Source organism: Ailuropoda melanoleuca, chromosome 8, assembly GCF_002007445.2.
Source record: "Ailuropoda melanoleuca isolate Jingjing chromosome 8, ASM200744v2, whole genome shotgun sequence".
Taxonomy (NCBI): Eukaryota; Metazoa; Chordata; class Mammalia; order Carnivora; family Ursidae; genus Ailuropoda; species Ailuropoda melanoleuca.
This window is the reverse complement of record NC_048225.1, coordinates 35,677,254-35,702,383: the sequence shown is the minus strand read 5'-3', so window position 1 is coordinate 35,702,383 and position 25,130 is coordinate 35,677,254. Positions and strand designations below refer to the sequence as shown.

Below are 25,130 nucleotides of genomic sequence, written 5' to 3'. Positions count from 1 at the left end.
TTATGTAATCAGCATAAATCAAAATTAGGACTTGCCTTGGAAAACCTTGCGTGAAAGGTTTTACACATCTTCTGTAGCTTTCCAAAAGACTGTCTTCCATATCTACTTGAGACCTTACCATCAGTGCCCATTACACCTGTACAACCTCCCCTTCCCCATCTGTTGTCCTTCCCACCTCATTATTTCAATTAGCAAGAACACTGTTGTCAGGCTTTCTCATTTAGCCTTTGAAACCTGCCACTGTTATGTATACTTCAAATACATGATTACATTTCACCTCATTCTTAAACAACCACGTCACGAAGGTAGTCTTCCCCTCAGACTGTGGTGTGGAAATCAAGGTTCCCAGAGATTACATTACTTCTAAGGTCACAAAGCTAGTATTAAAATGTGTAGAAAAAGTTTTTGAAGCCAGGCTCTGACCCCAGGTTCAGTGCCCCTTTCCCATTCTATATTACCATTTTGGTTAACAAGAGATAATAATGAAATTGATGTGGCTCTTGCTGCAATCACAATGACATTTTAAAAGATAACAATAATTATATATTTTGCACAACTAATGCTATTGTCATATTCCATTAATGCAATATCAAGTGATTATAAGAAATGTCACCAAAAAACCGTGGGCTGGGAATAAAGGGGGAAAAAAAAGACTTAAAATTCTGCTGTCTTTCTGAAATCACGTCTCAATCATCAAGCAGAAATGAACCTAGGCAAGAATGCTACCCCAATGTAAATACAAGTATATATAAAAGCAAATAATCAGGGTTCAGTTTTGCCAATTTTATTGAACCAATAAAATTCCTACGAATAACAATGAAATAAATTTCTGCAAGTATAAATGTGATACAGTTTAACAAAACCCATTGTTCTGTACCTATAAATAGATTTTCAAAATGTCATAAAAAGTGCAGTTATGAATTGTTGTTAACATGTTTAATACACAGTTCCTTTATTTCAAATGTGTTTGTCTTGACCCACTAACAGTTCCTTCTGCATCTGTTCAAATAATATTACCCATCCCTCCAAAAAAAAAAAAAAAAGCCATCAAAGCACTAGAATATTACACATAAACTGATCCATTCAGGTCAGCTTTAGTCAGAATTGTAAAAATCGGCCACATAAGAAAAATAAAACCTACTTATACATACAAAAAGCTTTCATGGGTTCTAGAATCTCCTTAACTGCTGACTCCCGTGGAGGGCACAATAGTTGAAAAGGCGTATGTGGTTAACTACCTTAGACTACTACATGTAAAGCAGAGACTGCTTTGCCAGGACAAGTTTAAAGTGGCTGTTTATCAAGTCTGCTATTTTCAGAATTGAAACTATAAATATAGGACCGCCATTTGATGCTGAAAACTGTGTGAATCCTAAATTGCATCAATGATCTATTTGATAAAAGCTTATTCTAATCGAAAACCTTATATAGTAAGACCGATATATAGAGCAGTCTTAAAGATCGTGTCATCTGCCTCACATTAGTCCAAAGTCACGTGCTTCGTAAAAAAAAAAAAAATTACAGTAACAAAGCACAGGACTACAAAGGCAAAAACATCACAGCTTTTGATTACATTGAATAAAAAGTACCAAGGAACGCAAAAGATAAATCTGTATTAATACTGATGAATTAAAGAACTATAATAGACATTTCACAGCATGCTACATAGATCGCTCACAACTGAAGGATAAAATGATATCTAAAATTGAAAGTCAAGAAGTTGGCAATCTGATTTCATGTGCAATTCAGCTACAAAGTCTTAATATATACATTCATCATGTAGCTGCCCTGCAAAATCGGTTTTTTTAAAAAAGAGATTTCAAGTTCAAATCCTATTTCATAAGCTAAAGGATACATCCAGTTCTTCCATGACCAGGAAAGTTATTTTCAGGTTTGAAGGACCTAATCCGAGGAGCAAGGCCATGTTCCAAGTTGACCTGATGGGTTTCTTTCTCACCTCGCTCAGACTGTGCACGTGAATGGGACTATTCTATTAGCATGGAGAAGATGCCAAACTGGCTTGGTTTGCTTCCTGTGTCTACCTTATTTTGAGCTGAAAAGAGTAGATATGAAGAGAAAGAGGAAGGGAAAAATCGTATTTTATTTCCAGAGAAGATCTATGGATGCAGAGAAAATGTGCACTAGAGAGAGAGCTTGGCTCCTTTTCCTTGATGAACAAGGGTACCACTGAACTCTTGCCCTTCCTTTTAGAGAACTCCTGAAATTCAGAAAGGAGAAGACAGTCTCTCAACACCACAAAGGAAACGTCTTCCTACCCGACTGATAGGTCTCCTTTATGCTTCCTTTTGATCCTTCCTTATGAGATTTGGAAGTCAGTGGAAATCTGCAAAGATGGATTAATTTAAGAAAGAGATGTACAGCCACTTTCATTTGCTAAGTGTCATAATGGCACACTCAGCTAACCAGAATTCATGAACAATACTTTAGCATTAAAGACCAGAGGTTCTCTCTCCCTTTGTTAATCTTTCTGTGGAAATTATACATTCATTTTTAAGAGGTTCAACCGAGGGGCACAAGAAAAATAGACTGTTTTAGCAAAATTTATATACCAAAAATTCTATTTATCATACTTAGACTTACTAATGTTTGATGTTATCCTATCAGTTATAAGTAGAATGGGGTGTTTGTTCTAAAGGCTATTTTATAGTATGCATTTCATTGTCTCAAAGATTTCCACAAGCACTGGGAAAAAATCAGATATTCCTTCTCCCCCCCACCCCATATTTTTCCTTTTTCAATTCTCTACTTCATGGTGGTGCAGTCATAATTAATTTAAAGCTAGAACAAACACTTCATGACATAGGATTTAGTAAAAACCATCCCTTCAGCATCTATTATTAAGTCTCAATTCTTAACGAGGCATCGATTCACTCCTGGGCCCCTAAAGGCATTTTACTAGACTCTGCTGTCAGGCTGGGGTGCTCATGAACAGAATGTAAAGCTTTCGAATACCACCACGTATTGTAATAATCTATACTTCTGAACAGGGTGGTTCACCCTCAGGTCAGACAACCATCTGTAGAGCAACACGGCCCACATTAGAAACCTGACAGTTTCCATCCAGGAATGACACAGAGTGTGCTCTGGCTGGAGAGGAAGGACTTGCTTCCTCCTGCTCTGTGCACCTGTTCCTTAGTGACAAAGTCTGTATATACTGAAATGCAGCCGGGGGAAGACATACAGAGTCAATGCATTCCCCTTTCATCCCATAGTACTTTTTTCCCCCCATGACAGCAGGGTAAGAACGGGGGTGAGAAGCTTAGTCTGTCCCAGGAAATCTTGTCCAAACTCTTATGTACCTAATTTTGTGGTATTTTATCTATGTTACATATCCAAATGGGCTTGTGTGATCCAATGGGACCACCTAAACATCCTTTATCATATGTCCTTCTATTAGAAACGTGTTTCAAGGCCCAAGCAACAACAATCAAACAAGTATCTGAAACACCACCCATTTATATGCCAGAAATTTCCAGTTCCACTGAAGGGTTACGGATCAATCTGGATTGCTAGAGAATTTTAAATTTACGTTCAAATAACTTGGACTGGCACCAGTATTTATTCCCTAATATAGATCCAGGTTAGGATGGTAACTCAATCACATTAAAATCCTGCTAAATGCTAAGTTCTGCATGACAGAAATAGTTCTATTTCCATATCATGTACAAATATAAAGACTTCTACTTTGATAGAAGGCAAAAATCTACGATTTATTAAAATATGGAAGTAGCATTACTGAACAACAGAGAGTGAATCCATGAAAAGGTTGGATACTCTGAATTTATAGGCTCTTTGGGGATGAGGTAGAGGACAGCAAGATATTTTGGCAGCCGGGAAAGGGGAGAAGAGCATGGGATGGACAGGATTACACTCGGTGCTGCATAGTATCTGGTAGGGTCTCCAGGGCAAAGGTCAGCCAAAATGTAGCTGCATGCTTGAGGGACTTAGGGGAGCTGGGACAAAGTCATATTCTTAATGAGTGGAGAAAAAGTAACTCAGAAAAGTAACTGCTGGTGACTATCAGTGATGTTGGGTTCAGATGGTGAAAAGGCCTGCAGACCAAGTTGGGCTGAGGGAAGGGGGGGCTGCAAGCGTGTAGAAGGTTGAGGCACTTGGGGGAAAGAAAGCAGGCAGGAAAGGGTGGACTGAATGCAGGTCGGAACTCCCACAGGGGAAGGTTCCTTGATGTTAGGGGTCCGATGCTGAGAACAGCTACACTCAGAGTGATGTTCCATGTGTTCTTTGAAAACCTTTTCCTTCCTCTCAGGTCTCTCTCTGCCTCTAGGATCCCTTTCACCCCAGCTGTTTTTGTTCTAAGTCTCACCTGAGTGGACACTGCTCACTAAGCCAAGTTAGCATGGAAATCAGCTCCGCACACAGGGGCGTTTAAGTTCTGGTGACTGAGAGGAATACATTCATGTTACAGTACTGTTCTGAGGAAAGACTCCATAATGTGATTCTCAGTCTCCAGAGGGATACAGTAGGGAAACACAGATGACAATGACGGCCACCGAGAGTGGGTTCTGATGATACAAATTCAGTATCTTCACACTCGATCTGAACTAAGGGGCCGCATGTCTCTCAGGGTGCTGTGGAATTATACCACCAAGAAAACTTCAGATACTGTTCGTATAACATTATTGTTGCATACTTTTTACTCCATGCAAGACCGCCTATTTGCAGCAAAGAAGAAAAAGTCTATTAGATAAAGAGAAGAGTTTAAGGTCTTGCTTTTCAGAGGAATGATTTTGAATTGTCTTCAAAATACAACACAACACAAAACAAAAACCTCATTTTACTATCACAGTGCAAACTATTTGTATAACATGCACTGAAATTTATTGTTTTCCCTGATGAACTGTCTTTAAGTTTAAAAGAATCTTACTGTCATATATGCATACACGCTGTACTAAAGTGGTGAACTATTTTTAAGTATAGATCTTTAATAGTTTGCTGATCATTTCATTTTGCTGTGGCATAAAAATCTAAGATTTTGGATTAAAAAACTCTATAAGGTGGAAAAGGAAAAAGCTGCTCTGGAATAATGTTCTTTAGTCTTTAGAAGAGTTTAAGAACTTTAGGAGACTTTATAACACAATTAAAATAGGGGCTCTGGTTCAAATAGGGTTTTAATAGAAAGCTTCCACTGAGTTTTCTGTTCTAAAACAGCCCTGCATTGCTCCGCCATTATTCAGGTTTAAAGCCATAATTAAAGGCCAAGGCCATGGCTCGGATTCCCCATTAGTCATCTTTTATAGTAAAAGTACCCTGGATGGGATGAAGATTCTTCCTGAGACTGAGACAACATACGTGGTTCAAAAAGGTAAAGAAGGTAATGAGTGGTCTCATCTCAGAAAGCCTCTTTTCTGCTGATTATCACGAGTCCATCTGAGGGGGCCTAATCTGAAGGATCAAGTGGTGGCTGCTGGGCCACTCCTACCGTCAAGCGACTGGCTTACAGAACAGAGTCACGTTTGAATGGGAGAGTATTCAGGTATTTCCTACGGTGATTTGAGAAATTATGAATTACAACCGAAGCTGGGAAGTAAATAGACATCAATCAAGCATATACATCAGTGGGTTGTTAGACTAATTTTAACATGATAAGCGATGAAGTCAGAGAATTCACATTCGCGTGTGCTTTTTTTTCCAAGTACACTTGCACATTTAAAGTTTGGCACAATGTGAGCCCCAAGGTGTAGGTAAGCATATCGTATAATCACGTCGTTACACCAATTGAACCAGATATCTCTTTTAAAAATATCACATTTTAATATAAAAAGCTATACTATAAATTACTACATAGTAAATTCAACACTCTGAAAAAATACCACCCTGGAAAACCACATTGGAATTTCAAGTTTGCACTGGAGAACGTCCCCAGCAAACTTGCTGTAAATGGTATTCGCATGCTATACCTCCGTAGGTGCTTTAGTACCCCCAGAAGTCAGTTTTTCTAGGCTGGTTCACTGAGGTTCATAGATATGTTGTTTTGTCTTTGTTTATAGGTCCAAGCTGACTTATGTTGTTGATTACTGATGAGACAGATCAATGCTGAGCTGAAAAGAAACTTTGCTAGAAAAGAGATCTAGTAAAGGCACTAATATTTCCAAAACCCAAACTCCCAACTACTTACATTTCTGGGGTTAAAAAAATAAAAGACAAAAACTAAGTGGCCATTTTAGTTACTTATACCTTGTTTCTCCTTTGGGTCTAAAGCTCATATGGTGTTCTGTGAGAATTTCTCCTCCTTTTCCATTTATAAAGTTCATTTTTAATCCTGTTAACACAGGTCACCTGCACAACAGTATAGGGCTATTAACTGAAAAGGACTGTAGGAAAAGAAAAACAAAACAAAACAAAACCCAGATGTCAAGAATCAAAGAAATTCTCAGCTTGAAAGCCCTAAGGTTAGGGAAGTCAAATGAACATTTATGCTATCATCCATGTTTTGTCACTTTCCTACTTTCCTTGCAGTTAATACATATCTGTATAATGTGATGCCAAATAAAATCAACATATGGTCTATGTAATTACACAGAGGAGATCTGGCATGAATTCTCCGAATAGTATCTTTCAATAAACCACCCTGTCTTAAAAAATATTAGTAATTTTTTCCTCACATGGAAGATTTCACACGAGATCCTGGGATCTAAAAATGCAGAGCCACCTCATGTTAGTAGGCTTACAGTCATCTTTCTGTTTTCTTATCTGGAACAAAATCTAAAAGAACGCACCCTAACATGTTGTACCAGGAAAGGGTGATGAATGGAAGGGCAAAATGATCTAACAAAACACTCGTCCATGATTCTTTCTTGAGAGAAAACTCCTATATAACAAGTAAGGAAGTAAGCCTAAGATGAAATCTTTGTGGGAACTCTAATGGAGGATTTTGACAATATTATTTACTATGAACAAGTGGAGCAGTTCTTAAAGAATTAGCATGTTTAAAGTTCAAGTCACCCTTAATTAACCAGCCAGTGGTAAGCAGTGCAGTCGTGTCCTACTGGTAGCTGTGAGCGTCTCTTTAGGCACTTCACTGGTTCAGTAACACAATACAAATTAAAGCTATAAACACATCATGTTGTGCTCTGTGAAGACAGTCTAACCAAGTGACAGAAACCAATGCAAAAATGTGACTTTTTGGATGCTTATTCCTCCCCTAAGACTTGATATAGTTTTAAAACCAGTTGTCCAAAGAGATTTTTTTTTTTCCTGGGGAAGGGGGTGCTTTGGCATTAGGAAAAGAATATTGTTCAACCCCAGTCAGGCAAATGCCTTGTGCGATAAAGAAATTGGAACAAAATTTCTTTATGACTCTGTTCAAAAGGACACTTCTGCAATGACATAATGGGGGGAAAGTTCAGCGGAGTATTTTTTCCCAACATATTGCACTTTTTTTGTTGTTGTTGCTGTTCAATCACATTAATGCATAGAAACACCATTTTTACCTTTGAATATTCAACTGTTCAACCTATTAGAAGAAAAATCGTGGGAAAGAAGTTCTAAAGGCCTACCGGGAAAAAATACAAGTATATTAACCTTCCTCTGCTTACTGCAACATAGAAAACACTATGAGAAAAGAAAAATGTGCAAAGAAACTTTTTGGTCAATCTTGTGTGGGTACAGGCTTGTATGTGCCAACTGAATGAACTGTGAGCAGCTCTGCGAGCAATGATTATTCTGGTGACTGAGGATGGCTGTCAGTGATAGAAAGGATTGTGCATAATTTCACTTTTAATATATACACCTGATATGGAAAACGGAAACTTCTGTTTCAGAAGAGAAAGAAAACAGCTGAATTTGGCATTTCAGTAGCATGCTATAGAATTCATCATGATTAATTTCACATTAAATTATGGACAATGGCTGTATCACATTTCACGTTATCGCCAATAGCAGTAAAAACAAAAACAAAAACAAAAACAAACAAACAAACAAAAAACCACAAACAGTGCCTGACAAATAATCTCCTGGGGACACAGATATGTGTCCTGTGAGCAGCTTAGTTCAACAGCGCATGCTTTTCCTCCACCAGATTTAGGACACAACATTAAAAGTTCAGAATGGCCAGAGGAGGTCATTCTGTGCTGAATTCCAATATCTGAAAAACAATTGCTTGAGCAGATTGTAAGCGCTTTTCCTTATTTAAAAAAAAAAAAAAAAGGAAAGAGAAGAATACACATACATACAAACCCAAAAGCGCTGAAGTTAAGCATTAATAAACCAGGTTCATGATTTATGGTCAGTATCCAAAAAATCCAACTATAAAACAATGCAAAGTAGTGCTCCTCAGTATTATTTTTGCAATTGTTAGTAATGTTAAGCATCAAGAAAAATAAAACACATCATTGCACATTACAGCCGCCAAAAAAGAACGGCTAAACTTTGACACTAGAGAATTGAATAATTTTTGATGCTACATCACAAACAGCTTCTGATGTATATCTTGTGTGAAAAGGTCTTTACACACATAGGACTTTTTCGCTGGGTGATGATGCTTCAGGTCAAATGCCGAGTTATGGCACGAAGCGCGTAAAGGAGTTCAGCTTGCATCCGTGCTTCCATTAAAAGGAGATTTACGTGAACCTAGAAATGAAAATGCTATCTCCTTAGTGACCAATATAACAACTGAAAAAACTTACATTTTTTTTTTTTCATATCAGACATTCACGGAGGTTTATCACGTGTGTAGGCGTATCTATGCATGCAAAAGATGTACCGCTCATTGACAAAACTGTTTGTAAAAAAGCAATGGGTCTTGGGAGCAGTAAAAATGACCCTTAAAAGCCTGTAAAGTACCAATCATTATGTCAGAATATATGTTAGGTAAAGCCAATCAATCTTCTGGATTATGCAGTAACTTTTAAAAAATATTTTTATAAATGACAACCTTCCTGCAAGTGATACTTTCTTCCAGCTGTCAAACCTTAGAGGGCTAAAAGTCAGCGCTACATTCAATACAGCCTACGTCCATTCCTTGGAAAGCTTTTAAAAACATTCTTACTGTGTCCTTGAAAGATACTAAAGTGAAAACCTGAAGCCAAAAGCAGTTTGTAATTAGTGTCTGGTCCTTATCAGATTTGCGTAGCTTCCCTGGAGTCTTTCAGATACAACTGTGAAGAAGCCTCTAAGTTTTGTGGGAGATACACCTTAGTTGATAGATTAAAATTAATATCCATGTATTTTCGAAATTTACTACAATGTTTCTGATATTATATTTATTTTGATAACGTTCTACAGGTTAGATATGCTGTTAGATATATTCTCTTGGCAAGTAAAGAGAATTCTAGATATAACCTAGCAAAGGAAGAAGACCTAATGCAAACATATAAACAGGGCATAAAGGTCCATTGGGAAGAGACCCTGGCAGTAAGATGGGTATTTATCTGATGTGTGATTGGCTCTAAGACTTCAAAAAATAGGTTAGGTTTGGAGGCCATAACATTCTCTGTCAAGGTCATAGAATTAATTAGTGAATATTAGGACCCTAAAGAGATTTTCTTAGTCTCAAAAGCTTGGAAACTGTGGTACAAATGGAAGATTCTTGGACTTACAGGTTGAAAAGACCTAAGGTGTAAGGCCAGTTCTTACACTGTAATGTTGGTAAAGACTCTTAACATTTATTAGGTCTTAAATAATGATTCCTATATATTTCATTCAAAGAAATATTCTTATATAATGGTACATACATTTGGCTCAAAAGTCATGCATTATATCGTCCAAATACTAAATTACCAAACTGGAATGAGAAACTGTTGTTCTAATAAGTTAACTCTAGTGGCTAGAGTTAATCTCTACATGGACATACCTTCCGGGCCTGGCACAATCACCCCCAACACATCTCCTTAGGTTTGATTTTTATTAATCATAAGAACGGTAGACATTTTCCTAAAGGCACTTTAAAAATACCAACATCCAGGTCCAGCTTTTCAAAGGCTGATGCTACACATGTCCCGTACAGACATGTTGGCCAAAACATATAACCAAAATTTAGTTAAGATTCAATAAATCGGAATTTAAACACATTTTTAAAAGATGGCTGGATGATGCCACTTCCTTTTCTTTAATGGCACTAACTTGTCAGTATTTTCCTGTATAATTTTGCCTGATCATTACTAATTACACTGGACACATGCCTAAAGTGTCTACCACATCGAGTCACGAAACACACCTTTTCTGAGTGCTTGAACTGACGCCAGTAACTATCATACATGCGCTTGGTGGTTCTCTCCGGATAGCAGGTCACTGTCTTAATGTAAACCTTCAGGCTTCGTTCAAGTAATTGATTAACTTCTCCGTAATCATAGTCATCATACCTACGAGCCGAATGACAACAGTTTTATAACGACAAAATCAAAATTTCTGATTTCTAAGTCAGTATCAAGAGACGTTTACTGTCCGGCAATTCAATATTTCAATATCAAAATCTCATTAACTGTTGTCACAAATATTTACTGAGTGCCTATTATGGGCTGTGTCCTTTCCATGCACCTTCCTAGGCACTGGTGATACACAGATGAATAGAATAAACAAAAATCCCCAGTCTCATGGAATTTCAATTCTATTGGAGAAGAAAGGAAAAAAATAGACAAGCATGTGATCTTCACTGCTGTGGAGGGAAAGGGAAACAAGGCTGTGAGAAGAGAAGCTGTGGTTTTAGGGAGGGGGTGAGGGGGCCATCTGAGGAGAAGGCGCGAGTCATGGTGGGAGGGAGTGATCCACCGTGTCCCATGCTGCTGACGATCAAATGCGACAGACACTGAGCCCTGAGCCCCAGAAGCAGCTGTGAGGGGTTCACAGGGAACCTCGCCAAGACTGGTTTTGTTGGTGTGGTGCTGTAGTGCGTTCAAGAGGGAATGGGGGATAAAACGGTGACAGCAAATAGACCACACGTTGTCAGAGAGTTGGGCTGTGCGTGGGAGCAGGAAGATGAGGCAACGGGCAGAAGGAAAAGAAGGATGAAAGGAGGGCACGTGTGGTGATGAGCACGGGTGTTGTACACAACTGATGAATCATTGAACGCTACATCAAAAACTAATGATATATCCTATGTTGGCTAATTGAACATAATAAAAAAAAAAGAAAGAAAGGATTTCTTTTTTTAAAGATGAGAGAAGTCACAGCATTGTGTACATACTGATGGGAAAGATCAGGTGAAGAGGGTAAAGTTGATTTTGCAGGAGAGAGAAAGAAGAATTTTTTTTTTAAGTAGGGCCTTGAACTCACGACCCTGAGATGGAGACCGGAGCTGAGATCAAGAGTTGGACACTTAACTGACTGAGCCACCCAGGTGCGCCCGGAAGAAGGGACTTTTATTTTTAATTATAGTTGACATACAATGTATTAGTTATAGGTGCAGGACACAGTGCCTCAACCTTACTCCACTACACAAAATGCTCCCCACAAACTCAGTCACCAGCTGTTGCCCTACAAAGTGATTATAATCTTACTGACTAGAGTCCCTGGGCTGAAACATTACATCATAATGACTTACTTATTTTATAACTGGAACTTTCACCTCTTGATCCCCTTCACCTATTTTGCCCTCCCCTGCCCCTCGCCTCACAGCTGCCAGTTTGTTCTCTGTGTCAGTCAGGTTCTGTTTCTTGGTTTTGCTTTTTAGATTCCACCCATAGGTGAAGTTACACGGTTTTTGTCTTTCTCTGGCAGATTTCACTTAACATTATACCCTCTAGGTTCGTCCACATTGTCACAAGTGGCAAGATCTTGTTCTTTTTTGTAGCTGAGTAACATTCCAGTGTGTGTGTGTACACACACATACATACATATACATACATACAATATGTACATATACAGATATACGAATTACTCTCTATCTATCTACCACATCTTCTTTATCCTAGAATAGGGATCTTTAAATGAGAGGAGATGGGAGTTTGTGCCCAGGTGCACAGGGCTATAGACAGTTCATCCATCACAGGAGAGAAGAGAAAGCAGCGTCAATGGGCACAGAGACAAATAGGAGGGTAAATGCAGTAGTGGGAGCTCGTGGGATTTCTCTTCTATATTTTCAGTTAATTTTTAACCCAAACATATGCTTAGTTAAAAATAAGTATTCAAAGTCTTATATGAGTTTTATTTGATAGCATCCAACAGATAAATATAATCACCATAACATTTGTCATGGATTGTCTTGAACATAATTTATCACAGTTGAACTAAATTGTTAGTATTTATTTTTCGTAAATTAGGTAGGTACGACATATGTGTTTTAAACTGTGATGATTCTGTATTAACTTATTTTCTGGAATGGTAAATGAGCAAATAGCATAGTCAACTATTTACTATCATAACAGTGTCTTCTAGGTAGACTGCTTGACTATGTTGATGTTTCAGGAAAACTTTTTTACATTAAAATTATAGAAAATACTTTGCTTAACTAATTGAATTCTAATTCTAGTCCATAAAGGCTTTCTGATACTATATTAGAAAGGATACAGTAGAGTCAAATTGAACGTATTCATAACTAGGAATTTTTTCTTTCTGCAAAGCCATCTCCATAAACGCCTTCAAAGCCCAGCTCAAAAGGGCACATTCTCCCAAAAAAGCTTTCCTGATTAGACCATTCAATCTCATTCACTCATTAGTACTTACTGTCCTCTCAATACTAATTTTCAAAATTTAGAGGCCATTAATTTATATAGACTGATAGTTTCATTTCAGTGTTCTCATATGTGAGATTTATGAGGACACAATCTATCCTAGTTTTATATACCCTAATTACCGTTCCTTTAAAAATCAACAAACAAACCAGCATTTATTACAGTGAACTAAAGGGGCACAATAAATGTTTTTTAACTGTCTAATTCTTCCAGAAAGGATTCTTAAATTGAGTCTGATTTTATCGTATCCCCCAATGATTACTGATTTTCCCCCTCTTTAGAAAATTCTCATTACTGTATTTACAGGTGCATGTTAAGATTCCTAACAGTTAAACAAGGAAAAATGCTTTTCTATGAAATGGAAGTCATTTTTCAAAATCCTAAGTCCACATGTAATATTTTATTCCCAATACTGTACAGCACTAAACAGGACAGAAGCAAGACTCGTGTCAGAATTTTCATTTAGAAACACTTAAAAGTCTCAACAATGAACGTACCTGATTCCAAACATACAGTGAACATAGTTAAATAAAGCTCTGCGCAGCGTGGTTGTGTCAACATCCTCGTGGGTGGCCATGGTGTTATAGGTGAGATTGTAGACCATGCGGAACTTCTCATCAAGGAGATGGCCGATGTCAGAGTAAAGTCTGTTCACCAGGGAGAACCCATGATTTTCCCAGGTATAGTCCTAAAAGAAGAAATTGTATCCAGTTACAAAATGGGCAGTCTCCATTTAAATTCCGTATTTGTAGTAAATATAACTACTGAAGCGAGTAAGTGAAGATATTTCCAATGTAATTCTAAGTTGACAGCTTTACTAAGAACCCTTCATATCAGCTCGGAGATCAGAGTGCCATGGAGTTTCCTCAGTGGGGTCCATGGTTTGACATGTTGGGGATGAACTCTGGCCACCTCCTGTGGTCGGGTACCATGCAAATTACACCCTTATCTGGAAGAACCCCAGAAGATCTGAGAATATTCCTATGTGACCAAACCTACTCAGTGACACGGACAATTAGCAGATCAGTGAAACAAGTGCAAAGGAGTCTGTCTTAATTCAAACTTCCACTCTCTTTAGGGGCCACATCACACCTGTGGCTCTGTTTTCTAGGGGTTGGTGGGGCGGGCTTTAAGTCCATAACTACTGGTATATGATCTTAGTACAAAACGCCATTTTATTAGAAATGTAACTTTATTACTCGATTTCCTCCCTGCTCCTCTGAGAAAAAAAAATGGTATGAACATTACACAATGACCATGTAATAACGCAAGTAACCGAATAAGACCATTTCCTTTTGCCTTCTTGGAGGGGAAACATTGAAATAATAATTCCTCTACTGGAAGATCAGATTAGACCAGGCCAAAAACTAGGTTACATAAAAAAATCTACAGACTCTATCAAAATGACCATTAATTTCTTTAGAAGTCAACGTATTTTCATTTCAACATTTCACAGTTAAAATGACAGTATTTCTTCTCTAGTTTCTCTGAATTAAAGGCATCTGACCTACCTGAGCTCGGAATGTTGGCAAATGTTCTTCTCCTCGTCTGGCAAAGTCCTCATACCCAAAACCAGGGTCTTCAATATATCGGGAGACATCAGATGTTATAATCATGTCATCTTCAAAATCTAAGGACAATAATGAACAATCTAGAGTAAAGGAAACTGTGCATAGAACAATGGAACTGCTCCATTTCCCTCCACTTTTTAGCTTTTTCATGGATTTCTGAAGTGACAATATTGACTTCCCGGCTTAAGTTTTGAATTCAATTTCATTACCAAATACTGGCAATCTTAACATTTAACTATACTTGTCTGGGAAAAAACATGACAACACTGAAATATCTAAGTGGTAGCAGCAAAGAATCAATATACTACCCTTACTCACTCAGAAGATGAAGATAGCACAAGGCTTTGAGTATAGAGCTTAAACATTTTTTGAACTCCCGCTTGATGAAGTGGGATGTGGAGAAAGAAGAGAGGAAGGTGAAAGACCACTTGAGTGGAGTTTAATGTTAAGATAGATTTTGTTAAAATTCAGTGGTGCTTCATCTGGATGTGTTCATGCTGAAAATTAGTGCAATCTCGTCCATTTTTAGCTCACAAGAGGGCATTCAGGAAGAAGGCCTGGGAAGGGAATTGGGACGGGGAGGAAAGTGGCCTTCTGGGTACTGCCATTATTCCGAGTTGACTTGGGTGCTAGAATAGGAAGGTTCAGTTTGAGAAAATTCATTGAGTTTTACACCTAACCTATGTGCGCTTTTGCGTGCATGTGTAAATAAAAAGGCATTCAACGTACGACGTAGAACAACGTGTTAATGAAATTGTGATCAGAATATTATAAAAGTGTCATTCAGGAAGATAGGAAGACTACAACAATCTTTTAAGACAGCTGACTTCCGCATACTTGATAATATTAAAATTTTACCACTGAAAAATGTTAAGTGCCAATGCATGTTAATTTCGTTTAAAGAAAATTCTAACTCACTTTTTTTTAGGATAGTCTGTCTTTATAATTACTTTTTTCTGATTTCAACCACTGAAAGGGGATGAACAACCTTTATTTACTACCTCCTACTCTAGAAAATGAACATACTGTTTTCAAAATAATAAAAAACAGCTCCTTGTATGCAAAGAACAATATTTTTAAGTATTTTAATCAATATTAAAGAAATATAATACTTAATAATAAACAAGTATTAAATATTTTCTACAACAATTTTTTAACATTTTATTTATTTATTTGAGAGAGAGAGAGAAAGAGAGCACGAGCATGAGTTGGGGGACAGGGGCATAGGGAGAGAGAGAAGCAGACTCCCTGTTGAGCAGGGAAGCCCTACTTGGGGCTTGAGCCCAGGACCCTGAGATCATGACCTGAGCCAAAGGCAGACATTTAATCCACTGCGCCACCCAGGCACCCCAATTAAACAATTTGATGGCATAAAAACTATAATTCTTAACTGGACAGTCTTGAGAGCCTTAAAAAAACAGGTACAATTACAGTAATTCATCCAAAAGATGTAGTAAATTAGTAGTGCCTTCATTATCTTTAATCTTTGCTATTTCATGAAATCCTAGCAATAATTATTTTTTCCTCACCAGGTTTAACCTTTCCTTGGGTCACTGCCATGAACTAACAGGGTGCTCGATAATGGCAGGAAGATCAATTACCCAGGCCACCCAACTTTGGAAATATTAAATTCTTACCTAACTTCTTTATTACCCATAATACGAAGAGACTGACATTTGTTGAGTACCTTTTTCTTCTTTATTTGTTTGTCAGAGAGAGAGAGAGAGAGAGAGAAAGAGAGCACAAGCAGGAGGAGCAGCAAGCAGAGGGAGTGGCAGGCAGAGGGAGAAGCAGGCAGAGGGAGAAGCAGGCAGAGGGATAAGCAGGCTCCCTTCTGAACATGGAGCCCGATGCAGGACTCGATCCCAGGACCCTGGGATCATGACCTGAGCCGAAGGCAGATGCTTAACCGACTAAGCCACCCAGGCGTCCCTGTTGAGTACTTAATATGTACCAGGTACTACGCTATGTGCTTAATATCTATTTTTTGTTTTATTAATGCAAAAAGAAATATCTTCTTAAGAAATTAGTAAACTAACTGTAAGCTACTAAGAGCACTGTCAGTACTGGCAGTAAGAACTACGATGCGAATTAGTTTAGGATGGTGTGGAAAACTTGTAAACACCGAACTACTTAATTTGATCTGAAACTTTCAAGTGACTTTCAGTTTTGTAAAGCGAAATCTCGGGCTTATCCCTAGCCCAACCCACAACCACTGTGTTGTCTCCCTGGGTTGCAGAACTCTGTTCTGGTGAATGGAAACACTTTGAAAATGGCGTTTTCAATGCTTTGTCTCTCCATATTTATGAATGAGGTTATGCTTTCCTTAATTCAGTCCATCACATACTAATCAATAGAAACGAAGCAAAAAAATTGAAAATGTAGTTAGCAATTGCCGAGGCTGCTAGGAAAACCAGTTTTGTGGGCTGTGAAGTAAAATCAAACCAAGAACAGAGAGTGGGAACTAAAGTCTGCAAAACAGTTTCTCCCCTGACGTGATCTCTCCACCCACATGGCACAACCAGTTGGTTTCAATGGGCAAATACCGATTCTGGAGTTGACGATTACACAGCTGGTTCAATTGATTTTGATGTTAGTTTTTGATTTACCCATAAACATATTCAAGGTGTCGTACGACTTTGAAACATTTTAAAATAAACAGTAATGAGTAACTGGAATCAAACAAGATATAATTTATCCTATGAATAATATCCATTTATTTATTTTAAAATTAGGAGTCAATCAAGACCTGTTCTTTAGACCATTTAGTCTACAGAAAGAAATGCACAAAGGTCTCTCAAACTACTAACACTTTTTTTTCAAATTTATTTTAAGAAGTTAAAATCAGTACTCTGATCAACAAATTTTAAACTCCAATTTTAATTCTATCTAAACAAATATTTCAAAGTCTGGACTCAAAGGAAATAGTATTTTGCACATTGGCTGCATTCTGCTGCCCCAAACATAATATAGAAAACACTCTATTATAGTAATGGAACAGCTTTCTAACTTGAAAAACAAAAAAGAATAAGAGCGGGTTAACTCTTAGAATTATAGAGTTAAATCTATATATCTATGTATCTATATATATATATCTATATATCTATACTGCCTCTGTAGAACATTTTAAACGTTTATTTTCTTCAAAAGGCTTGAAAAGCTATTCTTAGAATCTCCACATGGAATCTGGAATGCTTTATCACACGGGTCAAACCAAGAAATTCATTATATAAAGAAAATACACTTCTATTTCTATTTTAAAACATGGTAAGTTTATAAAAAGTACTCAATTAGCCACTCCACGGAGTCTTTTTTTCTGTTACCTTTGTGTGACCAGCAAATGTAGTATCAGGAATGGTTAAGAGTAAACAAAGAAATGATTTACTTCCCTGACTGATTTACAAGTGATACAGCCTCTTCTGTCAAAATTAGAACATAATTTTTGGCAAGGATCTAAGACTTGCTAGTCAAAATTCACTACCGTAGAAGCCAGGAGTCCCTGCTCAAGGATCCAAGAAGGTAGAAGCTGGGGTCCAAAATATATTTTCAAGGGGCACCTGGGTGGCTCAGTCAGTTAAGTGTCCAACTCTTGATCTCAGCTCAGGTCTTGATCTAGGGGTATTGAATTAAAGCCCCACATTGGGCTCCACGCTGGCCATGGAGTCTACTTATAAAAAACAAAACAAAGCAAAAGCAGCTCTCAGAAGAGCTCTGATTAAAAAAACAAAAACCAAAATCTATTTTAAACATTAAGAAACAACTAAGAGAAATAAAACATTTATATCCTTCAAGCTCTAGTGATGTTCGAGAGGCTCTTAAAAATGAATGCCTGAAAGCAAACAGAGATTACTAACCTTAATAAAAATGTTTACATTTTCCAGTCTTGGTTTACCTTGAAGGTTCACCCTGAGCTTACAATTTCCCTTTGTCCCATGTGTTTCCTGTGTCCCATGTGTTTATAAAAACCAACCTCTGGATGGTTTTTACAAACAACTCTTCTGATTTTAACTCCCAATCGTATGCCGATAATTTCCAAAACTTCATCTGGAGTTTAAAATCCTCTCCTGACTTTTGGACCATCTGCCAGGCCCTCACGACTACAGGGTGGTTTACAGAATGGCAGCCTTGACATCGCTTGGAGGAATGATAGCCATGTGGCTTCTCAGGTCCTAGACCAGACTGACTGAATTAGAATCCACATTTCGGCAAGATTCCCCAGTGACTCATATGCAACTAAAGTTTAAGAAGCAGTGTACTAGACATCTCCAGACTGCAGGTTTTACAGACCTCTTAGCTCAAAATGCCCAAAATATGCAGGCTGCATGCTCCTGAAGGCTGGAAAGGTCATCATGATAAGGCGTCTCTTTACCTAACCAGCTTACGTGATGACATTACCCGCCTCATGATTTATGCCCACTTGTTCCTGTGCCCAGCATCCTGTTTCCTTAGCGGGGTGCCTTGGCTCCGTGGGTTGTTTACCACCAACTCCCCTGTCCCCCAGCCACTTGCTAACTCCCTTGCACTTGAGTCTCTAAGACTTAGAGCCCAATGGCTGGAGGAAGTCTTCCTTGAGGACCCCTTCTGTGCACACTCTTTCCCCACCAAGACTGGATTCAGGGCCCTCATCTAGGTTCACATACTGTTCACATTCTGCTATGAATTAAAATTGTTTCTCTCCCACCAGCAAGGAGAGCTCCCAGAGGGCAGGAATCATGTCTTATTTAGCCTGAAAACCTTAGTACCTACTATAGTCCTGAGACTATAGAGGGTATTCAATAAATGTTTGTAGAGTGGATATTAAGGCAATAACTAAAACACTGAGTTTCTTTATTTGGGATTTCCTGCTGCTTAGAAGCTGTGAGAAACTAGAACTTAATATAGTCAATGTGGTGGATGAAATCTTTCATAAAAAAGACCACACGGGAGATGATAAAAGGGGTTTTTGTTCTTCCTGGCGAAACTTCTGAGAACTACTGGTCAATGCTATGTTTAACATTAACAAACAAGTTAAGGCCCAATCAGTTACCCTTGGAGTTTATGAGACTGACTGGCCTTAAGACTAAACATGTCTTTTTTTTTTTTTAAGATTTTATTTATTTATTCGACAGAGATAGAGACAGCCAGCGAGAGAGGGAACACAAACCGGGGAGTGGGAGAGGAAGAAGCAGGCTCATAGCGGAGGAGCCTGATGTGGGGCTCGATCCCATAACGCTGGGATCACGCCCTGAGCCAAAGGCAGACGCTTAACCACTGTGCCACCCAGGTGCCCCAAGACTAAACATTTCTTAAACCAATGGAACTCTATTTTTAAAATGTTATGTAGATTGATGACTTTGGAGGGTTTCTGCTTTCTACTGAGTCAATGCTATTTTTTTTTAAAGATTTATTTTATTTATTTTAGAGAGAGAGTGGAGGGAGGGGCACAGGGAGAGGGAGAGAGAATCTCAAGCAGACTTCCCGCTGAGCTCAGAGCCCAACTCGGGACTCGATCTCAAGACCCTGAGATCATGACCTGAGCAGAAACCAAGAGTCGGACGCTCAACCGACTGCACCATCCAGGTGCCCCAAGGCTATTTTAATAACATCTACTATGTGGTGTTCAATATCTTTTTTAGTCATAACTGAAAAGTTGCCTAATTCAAAGTCTCTTAGAGTATTAAGGGGGGAAAAGTGTATTTTTAAGACTAGAGCAAAGATGTCTAGCTTTTAATACAGAATGAATTCCTCCAAATTCAATATAAGAAAATGACCTAAATAATGCATTTTTATAAAATTCCAAAGATGTCTCCAAAGAAATGCAAATGCAAGTACAATGTAATTTTAGAACTAATCTGGAAAAGTAGCAATGCGAGAACGACCCTCCTACATACTCCCCACACGCAAAAAAGGCAGAGATGTGGTTTTTTTTTTTTAATTTTATCTACTGAAACAGGATTTCACTTATCGTTTAAAAGCATCACAAAAGTAGAATGAATTAGGTGTCTCTATCTAACTTTATAAGCAACTGCTCTGGCTTCGAATCGCATTTTATCGCGGATGAGTGTGGACTAGAAGGCTGGAAGTCCCCTTCAACTGGACCTGGAGGGTACTCTTAGATGCACCAACGTGGGGGGGGGGTTGCCACAGCATCAGGGGAAGCTGGAGGAGGAGGACATAAAAGGAACATGGTACTGGAGTCGTTTTTGCAGATTCGTATGGAAAATACAGAACACGGTCTATCAGGGATGCAACAGTTCAAAGGCAAAGACAGTGTGTACGGGAGGGTGCGGGGCACAAGCTCACCTGAATGAGGAAATGAATGAAAAGTGTCTCCAGAGACCACGAAAAGACTTTCTTTCTTCTCCTTCTCAAAACGAGTGGTCATTTCTTCCTGAGATGCCTCTTCATCTTCTCTCTCTTCTCGAAGCCTCTTCATTCTGTCCATTAAGGCCTCTAGCTCACTTAGGGAATCAACAATCTGGAGCCAGGTAAGATAATGTTGGGTGTTAGTAATATGAAGAATTATTCCAGTAAATGTCCCTGTCTCCCAATGCCACCTTATTATGTACAGTGGTGTGGGCACAGTTCTGAAGTTCCTAAGTGGGTTTTCCATCAACTCCAAAGAAAATCATATGACAGACTGAAAGGTTTTCAGGAGTGTGATGTTTTTGCTGTAGTTACAAATCTAGAAAATTTATAAGTACAGATACATTTAATCTAGAATTCTAGCATTTGGTATATATTAAATTATAGTTTATTTTTTAAAATGAGGCAGCTTTATGATTTGTAATAATATCTACTTGCTTTATTATTTTTTCAAAGATTTTATTTACTTATATATTTGAAAGAGAGAGAGGGAGTGAGAGAGAGAGAGAGTGTGTGAGCAGGGGCAGAGGGAGCAGACCCCTGCTGAGCAGGGAGTCTGATGTGGGGCTCGATCTCAGGACCCTGAGATCACGACCTCAGCCAGAGGCAGATGCCTAACCGAATGAGCCACCCAGCTGCCCCTATCTATTTGCTTTAAAAGCCTCTCTAAGACAATTCAGAACTTCATGTACAAGTTAAGTTTTTACAGTAGTAAAAGTTGTGTAGAAATATTTCAAGTATACGATTTCCTGTTTAGTCAGACAAATTCTTTCTAGATATTTTTCAGGCAAAATAGTAAAGAAAAACAAAGCTCAGAACACTAACCCCAAAGTTGCTGCCTGTAAGGGATGCATTCTCTATGTTGTTATCGTTAGCGAGATCACAAACACAGAAATTGTTGACTGATATTAGCCTGAATCCATTGGAGATTTCTGGATCTCTCTCTGGATTGATGCCACTACCAAAAACAAAGCTTGCCAAAGCATGATAATGTGCCAGTAGGACCACAGCATGTACCAGTTCGGGCAGAGACCAATTATTTTCTCCAGTTTTGACAAGTTTCTGAAATGAGAAAGCGAATCAGAGTAAGAATGAAAATCACAGAACGCTACAAAGCAATTTTAGAAAGCATGGAAAATCCACCAAATTTTTAGGTCCATTTATAGCAAGCATACTTAAAACTCCCTTTTAAAAATGTTTCATATAATAAAGATATGGCTTTGGTCAAACAATATTACATTCAACCAGCAAATCTAACAATATAATTATGTTGTAGATTATTCTAAACCCCTTATATGTACCATGGACCTTCTGCTTCCAAAGTGCTTTTGCATATTATGTTGTTTTAATAAGATATTTCAGAGAATCAAGGAACACTGAAGCTAGAAGGGACTTTAAAGATTATCTAGCAAAGCCATTCACTTTCAGGTTTTTAGGTAGAGACTTTACCTTAAAAGTCACATAAAAATTCAATTCAGGAAGTCAACTTTCAGGTGTCTTTCCTGATGGAGAAAGAGCCAACAGCAGATGATAGAAACTGTAGGACACTACCTCACCTTTGAATAAAAACCTCAAAAGTTTCAAAGCATTTTTTCATATGCCATTTTACTTGATCCTCCAGCTGAAGGATGGCATCACAAGCGAAGCCATTAAAAATGGTGATGTCTCCATCCCCACTTTCTCCAAAAGTCAATCCCATCTCTCAGTCCATCAGAGGGTCCTTCCCATCAGTGTTCTCTTTCTCTTGCTTGGTGTACATGTGCATGCATGTCCAGCAGCTCCCCACAAATCTACACTTTTAATTCTGCTCACTACACAGCCAACCCCCAACCAGAAACCTTTTTTGCTTTACTCTCCATTAACCCCCCCCACACACACACACGAAATGTAATATATTACCAAAAGCTCAGGAAAAAGAACAGGAAAAATTAATCATATTCTACCACCCTAATGTAACTTTCACATATTTTATTTTTATAAGCATAATTATATAATCAAAGTAACACATCTAATTTTCTCTGCTTTTCAACCCTGACATTCTGACATGTTCATTTCTCATGAGGTTACACTGTCTTACATTGAGCACGGGCTGTATATTACATAGCAATGGATGTACAGAGCTCCTTCTCTGTTCCTTTACTGTTAGATATTCAAACTGCTTCTAAGTTTTTGTTTGTTTGTTTGCTATTATAAATACCATCTTCATGCTATAGCTTTGAATAATTCCTAATAGGATTTTTAGGGCAATCATATTTTAACGACTTTTGATAATACTGGCAAAGAGCCTTCCAAATCAACCGGCAGAATTCACAATGCCTTTGTCAGTCTTTCCAAGAGTATTAAACCTGAAAGGATAGACAGCCAGCACTCATCATCTCAAATTTCTCATCTCACATTCATTTCTGTTTTTTTAATTCATTATAATTTGTTTTCTTTTTTAAGCAAGCTCCTGAAAGCAACTTTCACTAAGGTCATGTATGATCTCCAAAAGGCCAAATCTAACTATTTCTTTTAGTACTTATCCTATTTGATCTCTGTAGGATTTGTGTTTTCCTTACTTCTTCCTTTCTTGAAATTAATCTCCCTTGACTTCAGCAAATCCACTGATTTTTTTTGCTCCTTTCTCCCCTGAGATGCATGTTTCCCCATCTTCCTCACAGCCCCCTTTTCTGTTTGTCTCCAAAATGTTGGCTTGCTCTATTCGACCCATGATCTTTCCTTGCGCAGTATCTCCCTGACTGGATCATTCATTCCTTCAACTTGACCTTTGCTTACTGTAAATAGCTATCTGATTTTATTTCTAATCTATCCTTTTATCTTGAGTTACAGACCTGTATTTCCTTCAGTAACTGGACATCACTATCTGGATGTCACAGTCTTCTATTTTTGGGCCAGTGTACGCTGTCCTGCTCATGGCATTGCCTTTGGCCAGTCAAGAGGGTAGAAACCGGACTCATTCTCCTGTCCGTCCCCTCTCCTTCATCCTCACATTCTACTAGTCACCAAGTCCTGCCTCTTCCCATGCAGAATGCTTACATACAGTCTGATCTCTCCTCTGGCTTTAAAAAAAAAAAAATCATCTCTTGCGTGGACCCCTGCAACTGCTTTACGACTGGCCCCCGTTTCTAGCCTATGCCATCCGTGATTTATTTTCTGCATCACCACACACATTCATGTTACAACTCAGCTCAAAAACCTTTGACGATTCCTAATTTTTTAGCATAGTGATCTCTGAAATCTTTTGATCACATATACTACTTTTTCTTTTTTTGATTTTATTTATTTGAGAGAGAGAGAATAGGTATGAGGAGGAGGAGGGGCAGGGGGAGAGGGAGAGAGAGAATTCCAGGCTGACTCTGTGCTGAGTGTGTGGCCCGATGCTGGGCTTGATCCCAGGACCCTGAGATCATGACCTGAGACAAAATCAAAGAGTCAGATCCCTACCTGACTGAGCCACCCAGGTGCCCATTGATCACATATACTTCTTCTGACAGTAACAGCTGGGGGCTCCAACCTCTGATAGTATGTACATTTATTTATAAATTAATAAATACTTGTAAAATACAACATTTTATATAGACTAGTTATACACATATACTGTAATACTAATATTGTAAAATATACAAATAGAGAAATTTATTAAGGTAAGAATACATGAGCACATGGGCGCATGCACACACACACACACACACGCACACACACAATTTTCTAACATTTTGAAGGACTGCCTTCTGTACCCCCTGAGGTAATGTAACACAATTCTGTAGAACATAGCTTTCTGAGGATAAAACATAAATTTTTTAATACAGTATTCATTGTGTCATAGTGATACGCTCCCAATTCTTCCCATCTCCTACCCCCACCTCACATAACCTTCCCTACAGTCAGTAACCTGAAGCTGTTAGCTACTTTTCCAATATATAATGTTTCACACTCTATTATTTGTCTGGAATACCCCCCCCCTTGAAAATTCCCACTTAGTCTTCAAGATCTATCTCAAATGTCACCTCTTGCACGCAACTTCCTGATTCCATTCTTTTTATTCATATCTTCATATGCCACTGTGCTGTTTATTGTCATTACCTCTCTTTCTTTCTTCCCCTAGATCCCAAGCATGTCCAGGGGCAGAGTATACCTTTTTAGACCCACTGAAGTATATGGCACAGAGTAATTAACATCTGACATTAAAATAATGATCAATTCTTCTAAGTAACATGTTATCACGTCAGAACACAAACCTCAGGGAAGCATTTTGTTTCACATATTACCAAACAGATACTCAATTTCTAAGAGTATAGAGACTGACAACAGCTCAGTTTGGTTTAACTGGGCAAAGAATTAACAAAAATGTCATCTAATTGAGAGGATCAACAAAACCAAGGACATCTCTACACATCAGAAGCAGGAAATTTAAATGCCTAAGGCTTCTCTGATAATAATTTAGATGACAGCTGCTATGTATTGGATAGTGACCAAGTGCCAAGCACAGTGCCAAGGATATCGTATAATGGCCTCACCCTATGCGCCTTTGATGGAAGCTTCTTTCCACCTGCAAGTGTTCTAGTTG

At 38.3% G+C, this 25,130-nt stretch overlaps 1 protein-coding gene across 1 annotated transcript in view; it reads right to left on the bottom strand.

Annotated features, from left to right (window-relative positions):
• Positions 1-762: 762 nt before the first annotated feature.
• The window catches only part of SESN3 (sestrin 3), a 76,669-nt gene continuing 52,301 nt past the window's right edge, over positions 763-25,130 (bottom strand). Inside the window, exons 6-11 of the mRNA XM_034666137.1 lie at positions 21,389-21,625; positions 20,501-20,675; positions 14,159-14,277; positions 13,145-13,335; positions 10,196-10,340; positions 763-8,610 (exon numbers count right to left, since the gene is read on the bottom strand). Of these exons, the coding sequence (XP_034522028.1) occupies positions 8,524-8,610; positions 10,196-10,340; positions 13,145-13,335; positions 14,159-14,277; positions 20,501-20,675; positions 21,389-21,625 (954 nt within the window). The 3' untranslated portion in view covers positions 763-8,523. The remainder of the gene's footprint in view (positions 8,611-10,195; positions 10,341-13,144; positions 13,336-14,158; positions 14,278-20,500; positions 20,676-21,388; positions 21,626-25,130) is intronic.